The sequence below is a fragment of the Raphanus sativus genome, chromosome 5, assembly GCF_000801105.2.
Source record: "Raphanus sativus cultivar WK10039 chromosome 5, ASM80110v3, whole genome shotgun sequence".
Lineage (NCBI taxonomy): Eukaryota > Viridiplantae > Streptophyta > Magnoliopsida > Brassicales > Brassicaceae > Raphanus > Raphanus sativus.
In genome coordinates this window covers 9,783,311-9,800,242 of record NC_079515.1, presented here as the reverse complement: position 1 = coordinate 9,800,242, position 16,932 = coordinate 9,783,311, and the positions used below count along the sequence as shown (strand labels likewise).

The 16,932-nt window shown below is 29.0% G+C and overlaps 2 protein-coding genes across 2 annotated transcripts; one reads left to right on the top strand and one right to left on the bottom strand.

Moving 5' to 3' along the window:
• The first annotated feature begins 24 nt into the window (after positions 1-24).
• LOC108833164 (UDP-glycosyltransferase 71B6) lies at positions 25-1,884 on the top strand. The gene is made up of 2 exons (XM_018606596.2): positions 25-889; positions 1,100-1,884. Exons 1-2 carry the CDS (start codon positions 158-160, stop codon positions 1,844-1,846), a joined length of 1,479 nt encoding a protein of 492 aa, XP_018462098.1. The 5' UTR covers positions 25-157; the 3' UTR covers positions 1,847-1,884.
• A 185-nt stretch (positions 1,885-2,069) lies between these two features.
• Positions 2,070-3,766, bottom strand: LOC108862038 (peroxidase 30). The gene is made up of 4 exons (XM_056986738.1): positions 3,442-3,766; positions 3,027-3,215; positions 2,780-2,942; positions 2,070-2,693 (listed from the first exon to the last, which is right to left on the bottom strand). The coding sequence occupies exons 1-4, from the start codon at positions 3,673-3,675 to the stop codon at positions 2,278-2,280; spliced, it is 1,002 nt and encodes a 333-aa protein (XP_056842718.1). The 5' UTR covers positions 3,676-3,766; the 3' UTR covers positions 2,070-2,277.
• Positions 3,767-16,932: the final 13,166 nt, after the last annotated feature.

Below are 16,932 nucleotides of genomic sequence, written 5' to 3'. Positions count from 1 at the left end.
TGAGTTTGAAAATTATTCACCAATCAACACATCTCTGACGATAGACTACAAATAAAACTACATTAAAATTTCTCATCGTTAATTATTTTCTTATCTTCTTATCTCCTCCTCTAGGCAATACAACAATACAACAACACACCAAAATAGCAATAACAAAATGAAAATGGAGCTGGTATTCATTCCTTCTCCGGCAACCGGTCATCTAATGGCTACCGTGGAGATGGCGGAGCGACTACTCGATGAAAACAACCGCCTCTCCATCACCGTAATCATCATATCTTTCGACTCCAAAACCACCTCTACGATCGCCTCTCTCACCGCCGCATCCAATACCCGTCTCCGCTACGAAGTAATCTCCGGCGAAAACCAACCCACCGAGCTAAAGGCGACCGATTGCCACGTCCAAAAACTGAAGCCACTAGTCAAAGACGCGGTTGCAAAACTCCTTGAACCGACTCGACCTGACTCTGACACGCCTCGTCTCGCTGGATTTGTGGTCGACATGTACTGCACGTGCATGATAGACGTAGCCAACGAACTAGGGGTTCCTAGTTACTTGTTTTACACATCCAACGCTGGGTTTCTCGGACTTTTGCTTCACATGCAGTTCATGTACGACTCCCCCGAGGAGAATAAGTACGACACGAGCGAGTTCGAAGACTCGGACGCTGAGTTGGTGGTTCCGATTTTGACTCGTCCGTATCCGTTGAAATGTCTTCCTTACATATTCAAATCAAAAGAGTGGTTCTCATTCTTCCGAACTCAAGCGAGAAGATTCAGAGAGACTAAGGGTATTTTAGTAAATACCCTCGCTGAGCTTGAGCCTCATGCGTTGAAGTTTCTCTCCAACGGTGATGGTGACACTCCTCCCGCCTACTCAGTGGGGCCAGTGTTTTTTTTTTTTTTTTTGATAATCCGGGGTTCTCCACTTACGCGGATCATTCCCCCGGGCCCGGTCAGGCAGCGGTCCACTTCACCCGGGAGGGTTATACCTGGGCTGAGGACAAGGCCCAACACCCAGTACCGCATTTGGTGACATGGAAGAGGTAGTTCCCCTCCAGGTGGTTCGAACCCAGGAGCATGACCATTGGCCCCCAAGGTCCTTACCACTTGTGCTACCTCATCCCGTCCAGTGGGGCCAGTGTTGCACCTCAGAAACGACACGGACGTAAAAGAAGCGGAGATTTTGGAATGGCTTGATGAGCAACCGGCTGGTTCGGTAGTGTTCCTCTGCTTCGGGAGCATGGGAGGCTTCGGCGAGGAACAAGCGAGAGAAATCGCCACCGCGCTGGAGAGAACCGGCCACCGGTTTATCTGGTCTCTCCGACGTGCATCTCCAAACGTAATGAAGGAACCTCCTCGTGAATTCTCCAACTTGGAGGAGATTCTCCCGGAAGGGTTTATTGATCGAACGGAGGCGAGAGGGAAGGTGATTGGCTGGGCGCCACAAGCGGCCGTGCTGGAGAAGCCGGCCATCGGAGGTTTCATCTCTCACGGCGGGTGGAACTCGACGCTGGAGAGTCTGTGGTTCGGAGTTCCCACGGCCATCTGGCCGCTTTACGCGGAACAGAAGTTCAACGCCTTCGAGATGGTGGAGGAGCTTGGATTGTCGGTGGAGATTAGGAAGTACTGGCGAGGAGATCTGTTGTTGGGGAGGACGGAGATGGAACTCGTGGAGGCCGAGGAAATCGAGAGAGGGATAAGGGTTCTGATGGAGCAGGGTAGTGACGTTAGGAAGAGAGTGAAGGAGACCAGCGAGAAATGCCATGTCGCCTTGATGGAGGGTGGATCATCACGCATTGCTTTACAAAAGTTTGTTCAAGACGTGATGGATAATATCGCTTAACTGGAATAACATGACATGTATTTTCAAGTTGGTGTGTTCTAAAAGAACATGGAGCACTTTGAGGCTTTGTGTTCTAAAAGGTTGTTCTCAAGACGTTAGTTTGTGACTTAGGGTTGAAATATAAAGGTAGTCTTGTAAGGAGACACCAAAGTAATTTTATCAGTTCCTATGCCTCAAAAGAGTCATATTTGATATTTGTATACAGTTCATTGCAACTATTGAAGATATTTATTAAAAATTTCATTTTAATTGAACCACAAACAGAAATTTTTTTTGGGTGCATGCCATAAACCCAAATCAAACATTGAAATCAAATTAACAACACTTTTTCTCAAAAAAAAAAAACAACACTTTTACACTCAAGAGTCAAAATATAACAACAATGAACAATTTGTAAAACAGAACATAAAACCGCTTTCCGACAAGGCTAGTTAACTTCCGGCAACAGAACAAACTGTCCTGATCACACCGGCTGAGCCCGTCTTCACTTTAACTGTCCCCATCTTCTCCATTGACTTAGCGAAAGCCTTGTAAAACTTCTCTTCAGAACCGTTGACCAAGTCGTTGATCATCTTTAACGTGGCTGAGTTCGTGGTCAAAGCAGAATCAGACTGAAAGAGACCTCTCCTCTTCAGGACAAGCCTGTAGTAACTGAGATCAAAGCTTTTACGGCTACCTGGATCCATCTCGATGATGGTGGTGTTGTCGTTGAGGCTCTTGCATTTGTTGGCCTTTAGGTTCGCTGCGTACGCGCTGTCCAGAGCTGGATCTTGTTTGACCGTCGTCGAGAAGTTGTAGAGACGAGTATTCATGGAAGAACAATGCGAGACACCAATAGTGTGAGCCCCTAAAACAAAAACAAACACAGGAAAGTGTGAGCCCCCTACCGAGACCACTAAGCAATTTGGTTATTTCCGGTTATTTGAAACTTACCGGAGAGTAGGACAAGGTCTTTGAGACTAAGGCCTTGGTTACCGAAAAGTCGTTGTAACGTGGTGAAGTTACTAGTTGGCGGGGGAATGTTGTTCGTAGCCTCGGTCAAATTTGAGATCCTACCGTCTCTTCTTCCGGTCGGAACACTCCACCAAGGACCTCCCTGTACAAAAAAAAATTATAGTTATAACTTCAGTATTGTTTAACTTACAAAGTGAGCTGCAAATTTTGTGAAGTATCTGCTTACGGTGGCAACAACTGCGTCTCTAGCGGTCAAAGCGATGATATCAGCGCAGGATACAGTCTTAGGACACTCTGCTTCAAGAATAGTCTTTATTCTCTCTACGAAACCGAATCCTCTAAGTGTTAGATTTGGTGGTGCATCTTTCTCTGCGTTCCCAGATGTTGAATTTATCAACACTGATCCATCACATCCCTTCATTGTTGTTCAAAATCAATGTCAGTGCTAAACAAATATTTGTTATCTCAAATATTCTCCTCTATCTCAAATTTTACTACTATCAAATTACCAATTTGTATATTTGATATTCATCATTTTTGTTAAGCTATTGAACTTGATGTGTGTGGATATTTATTCATATACGTAAATAGGAAAATACAAAACATATATAAATAAATGAAACAGATTGAAGAATAAATACCCTGACGAAGCAATCATGGAAGTGCATTCTGATGAGAGGAGCTGCAAGAGAAGAAGGACCACTATGGATATGCTTTTCAATGTGATCCGAAATTATTTTCTCTGCTTTTGGACAGCTTTTGGCGTAGAAATTCATTTGAAGCTGAGCATCTGATGACACAACCATTCCCACAAGAACCATCCCTGCAAAGGCAGCCATGACATTTAATAGCTTCATCGTCTTTGTTGAGTTCATCGATCTTGTTTTTCTCAATACTCTTTGGGTTTGTGTCACTGAGGTAGAGACAAGATATAGAGCAAAAATGGAAGGTCTATTTATAATAGGAATGGTCGATCATTATATGGTAATAAAAGTAAATAACTTCTGAAAAGATGAACTAACCGATACAATTATGTAAAAGCCAAACTAGATCATATTTTATGTTTTTACATAAATCAAATAGAAGCTTAGAGAAACAGGCAAAATAAACGAATACTCTATAATTTTGTGCTTTTTAAGTTTTAACTAAGTTGTTAACATAAAAGATTTATTCCACAAAAATAAGGGAAATTAGGTGAGATAATCAAACAAAAACGTTGAAAAGTTTGAAGTGATACCGATACTTTATCCATTTATTTTAATCTAGTACTAGACCTCGATCCGTGCAACTGCGCGAATATATATTTTTCTTTATATTTACATTTTTTTTTGTGTTTACACCATTAGTGATATATAATATAAACATTAAGCATATTTTCAAAAAATGTATATGACTTATTTAAATACAATAGTGTTATATTTTAGTTGCTTGTTGTTTCAAACCGTCAATTATATTTGTAATATTCATTATGTTTTATTTTGTTAGATCTTTCTTTTATTATTAGACGTTATAATATATATATAAAATTTCATAAACATGAAAACTATTTTCATTTTCAATGAATTTTGTTCTAAACTGAATGATAATGTATTATGTGTATAAATTTTTCATTTGCATAGTTAATGTTCGTAATTTGATAAAGTGTGAAATGAAATAGGTCATAAATTATAGTAGTCGTAGTTTGTTACATAAAACACGGCTTATTATGTTTGTAATATATAAAATTAATTTATTGTTTTGGCATAGGCCATGATTCAGAAAGCAATTAAATCTTAGTTACACAAATTATAATATACCATGTAAATAAGATTAGCTTCAGAACGGTTTTCCTCTTTTAGTAGTATTTATATTCTTTTAAAAGATATAGTAAGATTTTATTAAATTACAATCTTAGAAAAAAATTTAAAATATCTTTTTATTTGTTTATATTCTTGTAATAATATTATATTAAATGATAGGTATGTTTTCAATAATGAATGTCTCGGAAAAAAAATTAGAATATCTTTTTATTTGCTTATATTCTTGTAATAATATTATATTAAATGATAGGTAAGTTTTCAATAATGAATGTCTAAGGATTATTATTTTTAAAAAGAATCACATATAAAAAAAGATTGTGAGTTCTCTTTTAATATTTAAGATTTTTTTTTGTTGACAGGAGAGAGATTTAAAAATATGATTAACTTTTATTAAATTTTTATTTTACTTATAGAAATATTAAAATATGAAATTTAAGGCTATAGACTTTGTGCACAACATCTACAGACATTGTCTGTTGTCTGGGATTAGTCTGACTTTCGTGTATTTTTTTGAGAAAGTCCGTTATAATCCCCTCTTAGGTTGTAACCCGTGTAGGATTTTAGCTACCATTGTCTTCGTAGTTTGGAATTGTGTAATTGGAACTGGAACTTCACGTTAATCTAAAATAAAAATCAGATGACAAAAAAAAATTACAGATGTTACCAATCAAAACCTTAATCGTATATGTTTTTTACATGACAGGTTTTAGGTATATCAAAACAAATTATCTAGATCTCCGTTTCAAAAGATATATTAAATATATATAAATCATTCTGTTTTCAAATTAACTATATATTGATTATTTAATCTCTGATTCATAATTGCTTCAAAGTTTCAAAATTTTATACCACACAGTAATAAAATCAAATATAATATATAGACACACATTTGTGGTGTTATTAAACAGAATATAAAGCATAGCCTTTTAAACCATATATCTTTTACATTTTACTTTCTACAAAACCGATACTACAAATTATTTTTCCGGCTCGGAAGTTCAATGCTGCTAGGCAATTAGGCACATGGTTAGGAAACTTATGATTATTTTGCACCATTTGATGCGTGGTTTTTATTATTATTAGCTGAAAATCTGTAATAAGAAGAAGCGTCAAAAATAAAAGCGTAAGAAGAAAAGCGATCGGATCAGAACACTTTTTAATAGTATCGTTTTATATTTAAATTACCAAAAGCACTTTTTACCTTGATTAAAGCAACAAAATTATTGGCAAAAGCCAAAAGACGAGAAAATAAAATAAGAAGGAACAATGAAAAGGAAAGATACCAACGCATAATCACCTAAAACCCACTTACACAAATAAGTCTACGAATCAATATTTGTTTATCCGAACATAACGTATAATAAAAATAATGATAGCAAACATATAAGAGAAATTATAATATACATGAAAGATATGACACATGGAAAATCTATACTATTAAAGTACAAGCGCATTTGGATTTTTACTCTTTTTACCCCTACTAAAGAACATTTCATTTGTATTCATTAAGGGTATTCTGGACGTTTTACGCCAGTTTCTTCTTAATTATTTTTTGGTTTGTCATTAATCACCGGTTTCCTAATTTAATTTCGGTCTATGATTATTTCTCTGTTTGATACTGCATCGATTATTTATATTATTAAAGTATAAGCACATTTGGATTTTTACTCTTTTTACCACTACTAAGGAGTCTTTCCTTTGTATTCATTAAGGGTATTCTGGACGTTTTACGCCAGTTTCTTCTTAATTATTTTTTGGTTTGTCATTAATCACCGGTTTCCTAATTTAATTTCGGTCTGCGATTATTTCTCTGTTTGATATTGTATCGATTATTTCCATGTTTGATACTGTCATTAACCACCGGTTTTCTAATTCTAAAATTATTAATTTTGACAACAATCATTATCATTTAAAACGATTTTGAAAAATATAAATATATTTTAAACAAATTTCCAACTTATGATCACCGAATTTGTCTTATCATTAGAAAAAAATCACAATATTAAAAATACCGGGTTACCAACCGGTAATTCGTTCAACCGCAGGTCCGAGTCGGGTTTCAAAACACTGATCAAAACTATAAAACTGTTATATTGATTTATATTTAAAATATCTAATTCAAAATCAAAAACCTAAAAATACATGTACAATATAGTTTTAACCGAACATAAACCCGGAGATAAAACACATATATGAGACGGGTTATATAAATGCATATACAAGACGGATTATATAAATGTGATTATATAAAAATTTTACCAAACATAAACCCGCGCTTTGAAAGCGCGGATCAAAATCTAGTTAGCTCTTAATATATATGTTTTGTTCTCTTTCTCACCTCCCCGAGGTACCACTATGAAGCTTTCATGCGGTGTCGGTCTAATGTTTTTGGATGCCTTAACAGCATCTCTAAAAAGACATTATATTTTAAAGTCTGCAAAATTTTATATTTAAAGTTTTAAACTGGTTTTCTCCAAAATCAAAAATTCAAACTTAATTTCAAAAAAAAAATTATATTTTATGTTTATGGACTTTATTTTTTTTATACTTAATTTAAATTCATAAAACTTTATAAATAAATAGCACATATATAAAAATACTATAGAAATATTAATTAACAAAATGATACAATAAAATATATAATTTTACATAGTAATACATAATTAAATATTAAATTACAAATAAATTACTACATTATTCTATAAACTAATACATTTGTTAATTTTATTTTCTAATACTGTTGTTATCTAAATCTAGTTTTGAAAAAAAATATTTTAAAGTTTTTATTTAATTTTATTTGTAGAAAATAAAATTATAAAAGTAAATTTGAAACATTTATGAGTTATTAAATTTTGAAGGATTAAAAAATTAAAGGACAAAATATTTTAGAACTATAAATATAATATGTAGATGTAAATACCAAAATGCAATGAAAAAGATGAAACTTCAAATTTGAAAATTTGAATAGTGACATTCTATATTTGAAGTTTCACTACTATTTGAAGTTTTGAAGTTCCTTTTTGAAGAAAAAAAAACTTGATATTTGAAGTCATAGAGTGTTTTTTGGAGATGTTCTTAGAGCACAATATACTGGTTTACAATACCGGCTTAGTATACCGGGCGGTCAGTGCGACCGCCCCAGGACCCACCCCAACTTTAATTTTTTTTTGTTTTTTTTTCTTTTATCAACATATATGTATTAGAACTAAATTTAAATAGTGTTACAAAATATAATAATACTTAACATTGTAATCAAAAAAAAAGAAAAACATATGAATTTTTACTTTTGTTTTAAAAATAAATTTGATAATAATTAAAATATTAAAAATTAATATTAATAGGGTCCAAAATTTTTGTTTTTGCCCAAGGGCCTACTTGGATGTTGAGCCGACCCTGCTGGTTTATATACTTAACTTATGATTATATACTTAACATGTGCATTATACTGGTTTATAAGGTTTTTAATAAGGTTTCAAGCATCATATACTGGTTTATATACTTAACATGTGCATTGTGTTGTTTAGGACATAATATAGTTTTGATTGATCAAATAAATTCAAAGGGCTGTAGAGAAATTTGACCTAATATAATACCAAATAAAGCTTCCATATCTTCTCATTGTCGTTTGGCAGATACTTGTTGGCAGGTCTCCTTTATAGACTACCGAAATTGATCAGTTCCACTCAACATGGTCTATTGTAAACTTTGTAAAATCCTTCTTCTTAATTAAGATAACCCATTAACACAGGAAGTAGCAATGTCTATAAATTTAGACAAAAATTTCCAACCAAATCAAAACCGTTAAATTTAACATGCGCATAACTATAAAAACCTTATTAAAATAAAAATTATATACCAAACACTAGATACACCATCTATGTAAGAAACTAAACTATGATTAAAATTGCAAACTAATTTTTAAAATATATATATATACATAAATAATTTACTGTCAGAACTCAATCGAAATATTATTTTATTTTGGATAAGAGTTATTTTCTTAACACAATAGATTCAAAGCAGACAAACTCAAATTATAATTTGATTCTGAATAAAAAATTATTATCTATGAATGAAACTCTCGTTTAATAAGGTTTTATTTGTATTTATATATTTTAGTGTTTTTTTCTATTTTAATTAAATTAGGTTTTTAGACTTAATAATTTATTATAAATATGCATTGAAAAGCTATATTCAAACTTGGTTATTGAAAATAGAGCTTTTGCTTATTTCTTGTGAGATTCGATTAAATTCATCTATTAAGAAGTTGATCTCAAAAAAGTTATCGCAAGAAATTATTTGATCAATCCAAAAATATGTCTCTAGAATCCTAAAGGTTTCTTGATTGACAGATCAACCTATTTGTCCGCTGCATCAGTTGGTATAAGAGTTGCATTTCTTTGATTTCTTTATCAAAGACGATTTTGGATGTAATGGTGAGTGCGAACATCTATCCTATCCAGGACGAAAGTTCTTTTATTGAGAGAAAAGATAAATATGAGATTTATCGAGATATCTATGGTGATCCGATCTACGACGTCTACGAATATGAGATCCGCGTTGTTGACGATTTTTTTTTTTGCAAATCTCGTCTGTGCAAAAATCGTGCAGCATGAAATTCGTGCAAGTTCGTGCTCGACGAGTTCCATGCAAAAATCAAACAAGATCAGGAATGTGCAGACATCACATTTACTGAAAATTTTTGTTCGTGCAAATTTCGGGTCAGGTACAGATTGTGCAAAATTTGGGATATTCGAATCATGCAAATTTCGGGCCAGATTCAAATTGTGAAAATTTTGGGTAAGGTCAGAAGATTCGGCTTTGCGCAAAACTCCGATTTAAAAATAAAATTTTGAAGATTTCAGCTACAAAAAACCGATTCGAGATTCGAGGACGAATCTTTTCCAATCCTGAGAGAATGATGCATATAAGTATTTGGAATATATCCAAATATCTTATTATTTATTTTATTATTTGGAATAAATTTATATAATTACATTTTATTTGTATTTTATATATTTTAGTGCTTTTCCTATTTTAATTAAATTAGGGTTTTTTTAGACTTAATAATCTATTATAAATAGGTATTGAAGGCTAAAGTTGTATTCATATTTTTATTATTAAAATAGAGTTTTTGCTTATTTCTTGTGAGATTCGATTGAATTCTTCTATCAAGAAGCTGGTCTCAAAATGTTGTTGAAAAAAAAGTTGGTCTCAAAGAATCTATCGCAAGAAACTCTTTGATCGATCCAAGAACATGTCTTTAGAACCCTAAAAGTTCATTTCAACCTATTTGTCCGCTGCATCAGATTTGATAATTCTATGGGATGAATTTGAACGAATGCAAAATTTTGTGTCTTTCCAAGTTTATTGTTTGGTTCTGGTTTTAAAGCTGGCGGTTGTATATGTGGCGCTTTGGGTTCAGGGGTCATCCGACTTAGTTTCCAACTAGACTCAAATGTGTGGGTATTGTATTAATTTAGTAATAAATTTAAATATATATAAAAATAAATAATTGTGTTATATAAACTAAAATTAATATTTAGATTTGAGTAACATAGCACCAAAAATTACTTTTAGGGCATTTTTATTTTATATGTATATTTGCATAAAATTCTATAAATATTTTCATGTTTGGTGATATATACTTATTAGTCAATATTAATATCAATTAAATATTTAATATTGAAATATATTTACAGTGAAGTAAACATATAGGTGCAAATTATATGAAGTCAATGAGACTAAATAAAGTTATAAAGATATTTTAATTTCACGTGTATACATTTTAGTTTAAATAAAGTTTTAAAATGTAGTAAATGAATAAGTATATGAATCATATATATGTATAATAAATCAATTATCAGATCTAGTCAATATATTTTAAACTAAATTAAATAACAATTAATAAACTTTCCATTAAGTATTATAAATAGGGGAAGTTGTTTAGGTTTCATTGTTAATAAGAAGGATATGTTAATATTAATTCAGTTTATTAGACTACTAATTAGATGGTCTAACTATGACTTTTTATAGTAGATAAAATTGTACTTCTCTTTTAATTGAGAAGATTTATTCTAGTTAAGGTTTGTTTTATTGATCAATCAATCTAATTTTGCTAATGAAAATGCCACATATACAATTTTTTAAACGAATAGTAATAAAATTTATAAAATATAAAAAATCTAAATTTATTTTATTTAATAAAGTTAACAAAAATAATTAAATTTTAATCTTATATAAGAGATATATTTCTAAATGTTTTGTTCCTATCACAATACCGTTCTTATAAGAGTTACATATATATATATATATTGTAATAATTCAAATTCAATGCTAATGTTACAGTTATGTTACTTTCTATTAATCATAGTTGTGTTTACATTTAAAGAATTTATAATATGTTAATCTAAAATCTTTAAATGTAAATAACACATCCATGATTAATCAAGATTAACACAAATGCAGCACTATCGTTGAATTTGAATTATTACAGCATATATATATAACTTTTGTAAATGCATTTTCAACCTCACTCCAAATTTTATTGTAAAATGGAGCAAAATGGAGCAAAATGGAGTATGAAGTAGAAAATGCTCCAATCGAACTCCAAACCTCACTGCATAATGGAGTCTACTCCATAAATAGAGTAATCTATTTTTTGTTTGTTCATTACTCTATTATAGAATGAGAAATGATGTAAGGTTAGAACATTTTTACTACATATTCCATTTTACTTCATTAAGAGAGAATAGTAAAATTTGACATTGGAGATGCTCTAAGCAATTAGGTATTGTGATATGATCTAAACATTTAAAAATATATCTCTTGTATAAGATTTGAATTTAACTTTTTAATTATTTTTTGTTAATTTTACTAAATAATAAAATTTATAAAATTTGCATTTTCTAAACAATTATTTTTAGAAAACAATTATTTTGTTTTTATTTATTTTTTGTACGCGTGGTATATTTATCAACAAAATTAGCTGACGTGTAACATCTATATCATCAAAATAAGATGACGTGATAGCTGATATTGCAACTAGTGTACGATTTCGCCAAAAATAAATATCATGTATGCTATTTGAAACTTTCAAAAGTTCATACATATTTTTACGCTGTCATATAAGTCAGATATGAATTTAAAAATATCACGATATGTTCGGTATGAATAGCCGCTTTTCCGTGTGTCGCCGTTTCAAGTACTAGCTTCGGCTTTGATTTTCATAAATGGGGACGTTTGCTTTTAGCTTCGATGGTGGATTCGATAATTCTAAGGGATGAATTTGAACATAGGCGAAGTTTGTGTCTTTTCAAGTTTATAGTTTGGTTCTGGTTTTAAAGCTGGCGGGTTGTATATATGGCTTTTGGACGGGGTCACCCGGCTTAGCTTAATTTCCAATTTATTTTAGTTAAATTTTGTTTTGTTGATCAATCTATATTTGTTTATTCCCTGTGATTGTGTGTAATGAGTTATGTTGTACATCTTATATATTAAAACAGAAGTCATGACTTCTTTCATGTATGATTTTTTAATTTGGACATATTTCTAGAAAGTCATGTTACATTTATTCTCTAATCTTATCATTTTTATTATGATTTATTATAACATTATATATTTTCAAAGAAAATCTGTTGAGAAAATCTAACAAGATCTTACCAAAAAAGTTTAAATATTTTTTTTATAAATAATACATTAACTAATTTCGTGATTAGCAATATAATTTTATTATAAATTAATGTTAATTTAAATAAAATTATATGTTATCTTTTATAAAATTATTATAGTTTATATTGTATTAAATTAGATATGCTATATAAATAAATATAACAAAATTGTATATATTAGTAAAAGGTAACATAATTTCTTTTTCAAAATTTCTTTAATTTAAATAAATAAATAAGTATAAACTGCTGTTAAAACGAGTTAAAATTTGTAAATCATGAATTATTTTTAAAAAAGAAAAAAAAATTATTAACAGAAATATTATTAAATGTATTGTATAATAATTTTATCTATTAAAATAGAATTTACGACTTTTTTCATTTGTGATATTTTTATTTGGACCATCATTTAAAAATATTATTAAATGTATTTCTTTAATACTAATATAATATAATATTTCTAATTACTTAAATAATAATATCTATTGATATATTTTAAATTAAAACATAAATATCTATATTAAAAAATTCTAACAAATCTGTTCAAAAATATTATAACAAGATCTTAACTGTCAAAAATTGTAAATAAATATTTACATTAATTTCGTAATTAGTAAAATGTTATTATACATTAATATATATACAATTATCTTTTATTAAATGAAAAAATCAAATAATATCTTATTTTATCTATTTATAATAATATCTACCATTTTAAAAGAAAACCATAATATTGAACCAAATATGATAAAATTATTTTAAATTGATAAGTTAATATATTTTATTTTCGTAAATATAAAACAGATGTGCTAAACATATAATATGTTGTTAGAACGGTTTAACATTAGTAAACTATATAATACATGTATAAAATTTAATTATCTTAAATTTTATATACAGTAATTTATTATCTAAAATGAATAAACATAAAAAATTATTATAAAAAGATCCAACGCTTTGAATTACAGGTCAGAATCATAATAAATTAAATAGAGAATAAATTTTAAATATTTTTTCGTGCATAAAATTGTTGATTTATAATCAAACGCAAATTCAATAGGACAAATATATAATAAAAACAATATATATGTGTGATGATTTGAAATAATTAATTAATTTACAGCATGAAAAATATAAAATTATTGTATTTGAAAAAATTACATTTATATTTGAATATATAAGTAACCTTAAAAATATATACTAATTATATAAAACAAATTTATATATACACATAAACTTGAAAATAAATACCCGCACATCCGAATCTAGTTTGGTGATTAAAATCGATCCACTGATGATTAAAAATTAAGAAATGGAACAATATAAAACTGAGCAGAATATTCGAATGTTATCCTTAGAACTTTTTTAGATAAAATAAAGAGAACTTATTCTATAATTTCTTGAATATGATCAATGGTTGTGTGTGTTAAAAAAAATCAAGGGTTTTTGTTTTTGTTTTCTTTTTTTTTTTTTGATTAATGTGAGAGTATTCCGGGTATATGATTAACCTGGAGGTTTATGTTTTGAGTAAAGTTTTAGTGGGTCCATTTTCTTAACAAAAGAGTTAAAAAGGGACCATTTTCAGTAGTAATTCACGGAAGTTAACGAAATGATCATTCCTTTAACTAACAAAAAAAAAACGAAATGATCATTCATATAAAAACCAATGAATGTCTTAACAACTGTGCGATAACATTTTTCACGTGTGTTGGCGTACAATAATCTTTCGCTTGGCTTGAGAGTCTTGTGAGACTTTTGATTCATCTCTTTTAATAGTTCACTGCCTTTACTTTTGCGTTTTAAATTATACATTGTTCTTACAATATACAAATAAAATTAAAGGGAACAATTATAAGTCTAGCTAAGAGTACTATAACTTTCCCACTAAGTATAAGAGACTAGTTATGTGATAGGCTATTATAAAATTTAAAGTTCTCATGATTCCATATAATTTTAGTAAAGCTTTAGCTTCAGTTCCGACTGCTGAGCAGTACTTTTAAGCAGACATGATATGAATTTCTTCAAAACTAGACCTCTGAAGAATATTAATTGATCGGGCTTAGGTTATTCTGTGGCCCACTTGCAATTAACGCTCATGTTCTAATTTGGATTTATCAGTTTTAGCAGACATGAATTTCTTCGAAATTAGACCTCTGAAGAATATTAATTGATCGGGCTTAGGTTATTCTGCGGTCCACTTGCAATTAACTCTCATGTTCTAATTTAGATTTATCAGTTTTAGGCACTAGACTATTCCAAATCTAAGTTGTAATACGCAATTAAATAAATCGTGCGTTGTTTGGGAGTTAAGGTCATCTCTAAAAAAACACTCTATTTTTAAGTTTACAAAATTATATATTTGAAATTTAAAGATGTTTTTCTCCGAAATTAAAACTTCAAACTGAACTATAAAAATATTTATATTTTATATTATGGTCCTTCTATTTATCATAATTAATTTAGATTCATAAAACTTTATAAATAATTAGCACATATATAAAAATAGTACATCAATATTATTAATAAAAAGTTACAAAACATAAAATTTTACATAAAATACATAGCTAAATATTAAATTATGAGTAAATCTATGATGAATTTGTGCATTTGTTAAGTTTATTTTGTAAGATTGTTGTTGTATGAATCTAATTTTAAAATATTTTAAGGTTTTTATTTAGTTTTATGTGTAAAACATAAATTTTATGAAATATTATGAGATATATTTTTTAAAGATTAAAATGATAAACAACAAAATATCTAAAAATCATAAAATATAAAATGTAATAGTAAGGATCAAAATGCAAATAAAAAAGTAAAATTTCAAATTGTAAAGTTTTGAATAACGATACTCTAAATGTAAAATTTTACTATTAAAAACTTTAAAGTTAATTTTCATTTTCGAAAATAAAAACTTTCATATTTAAAGTTATAAAATATCTTTTGGAGATGCTACATGTAACTCCCTAAGACTTCAAAGGCTCGCTTGTTCACTCTATATAAGACTAGCTTTCTTGTTATGAAATAATGCAAATATAACCTATTCAATATAATATTTTTCTGTACTTGATATAATCTACATAACTGTTTTAAATATATTTTGTATTAAATTAGGATTCGTAATTATATAAATAGTCATGTAAGTGAGTCAATATAAACAAAACTTTCTTAAGTTATTACATGGCGGAATTCAAAGATCATTGATCTAATTGTTCACTTCTGATTACAGCCCCACAATTTTGCTCATGTTGCGATCTTTACTTGTTCTTTGCTTCCACTTCCTACTGAATGAATTACATAGCCCATATACGACTTTCTCAAATCGCATAGCCCACCTAACCACCATATGAGTTACTTTTAAAACGACTAACTAAGGGGGATGTATTCAATTTAGCATTTGATGTGATTTGATTTTTAATGGAGTTTTAGATGATTTTAATAAGTTGCAGAGATTTAGATGATTTTTGTTAAACTACTCTAGAATATCACCTAAAACAATGGGATTTGAGTTTTATTTTTTTTTAACTAATAAACTCCACCCAAACACCCTAAAATCACCTCAAAATTTTAAAATCCCACAACTTAAAATATTTTCAATAACAGTGGATTTCAGAGTACTTTACGAAATGTCAAATTCAATAACAGTGGATTTTAAATGAGTTTTTAAAATTCATGTTTGAATAACAGTGGATTTGTCATTTTAATACAAATCACCTGAAATTCTCAGTTGAATACACCCCCCTAAAACTAATTGTATTATGTTTCATCCAAAATTAGTTTAGGTTCACTAACCAATATTATTTTATTACTTCATATTTCATATTCTTTTTAAAAGGAAATAAAATAATAAAAATTTGCCAAGTTATATTTTGTTAACCCCATACGGTGTTATAGTTCTCCAAGTTGGTGTTTAACAATATATTATACATAAACTTGGTAAAATACAATACAATACTTTGTAATGTATTTTTCTTATATATATATATATATATATATATATATATATATATTGAAAGCATTTTTATAATTGTTATTAGAAAATATTTTAGTACAAATCAAAATTTGAATATATTTATATTTTAGAATCAATTTTTGATATAAGTCAATTTTTAATTATTATTCTGTTTTGAAATATGTGTATAAAGTTTAAATTTTATTTTATGATTATTTTATATAAAAGGTGCTTTTAGGTAATTAGATTGTGTCATTTTCATATATTTTAAAACTAGCTTCTAATTTAATAGACTTTTAATTTTTCTTAATAATGTAAGTCCATTACTTTTTTTTAATATACTGCTATTCATGTTTTCAAACAATATTATACTCGTTTAGTACTGCTATCGATATTTCCAAACAATTCTCAAATATACTTTAGTTTTAATATTATAGACTAGATTTTGACCGACACTTTTAAAACGCGGGATATTATACATTGTAAAAATCTAATAAAAAAATTCATCAAATGCTTTGTTAAGGATGATAAAATTGTAGATCCACCTTATTTAAATCCATTTCATTTTTGGCGAACACATTTATGTCTCGAACTTTTGAACTCATTTACTTTTAAGTTCTCAATAATTTTATCCATTTAAACCCATGTAATTGTATTGGTCATCTATTTAGACCGGTTTGAGTTTATTTTGAGTGACTAAAAATCATTTAATTTTTA

What these genes read in the sequence shown, in the direction of transcription:
- LOC108833164 (XM_018606596.2), top strand. Translation starts at nt 158, where the DNA reads ATGAAAATGGAGCTGGTATTCATTCCTTCTCCGGCAACCGGTCATCTA. An exon ending in CCGCCTACTCAGTGGGGCCA is followed by an intron (nt 890 to 1,099) that starts GTGTTTTTTTTT and finishes TTGGCCCCCAAG; the next exon opens with GTCCTTACCACTTGTGCTAC.
- LOC108862038 (XM_056986738.1), bottom strand. Translation starts at nt 3,675, where the DNA reads ATGAACTCAACAAAGACGATGAAGCTATTAAATGTCATGGCTGCCTTT. An exon ending in TCCATGATTGCTTCGTCAGG is followed by an intron (nt 3,216 to 3,441) that starts GTATTTATTCTT and finishes ACAACAATGAAG; the next exon opens with GGATGTGATGGATCAGTGTT. An exon ending in GAGACGCAGTTGTTGCCACC is followed by an intron (nt 2,943 to 3,026) that starts GTAAGCAGATAC and finishes TTTTTTGTACAG; the next exon opens with GGAGGTCCTTGGTGGAGTGT.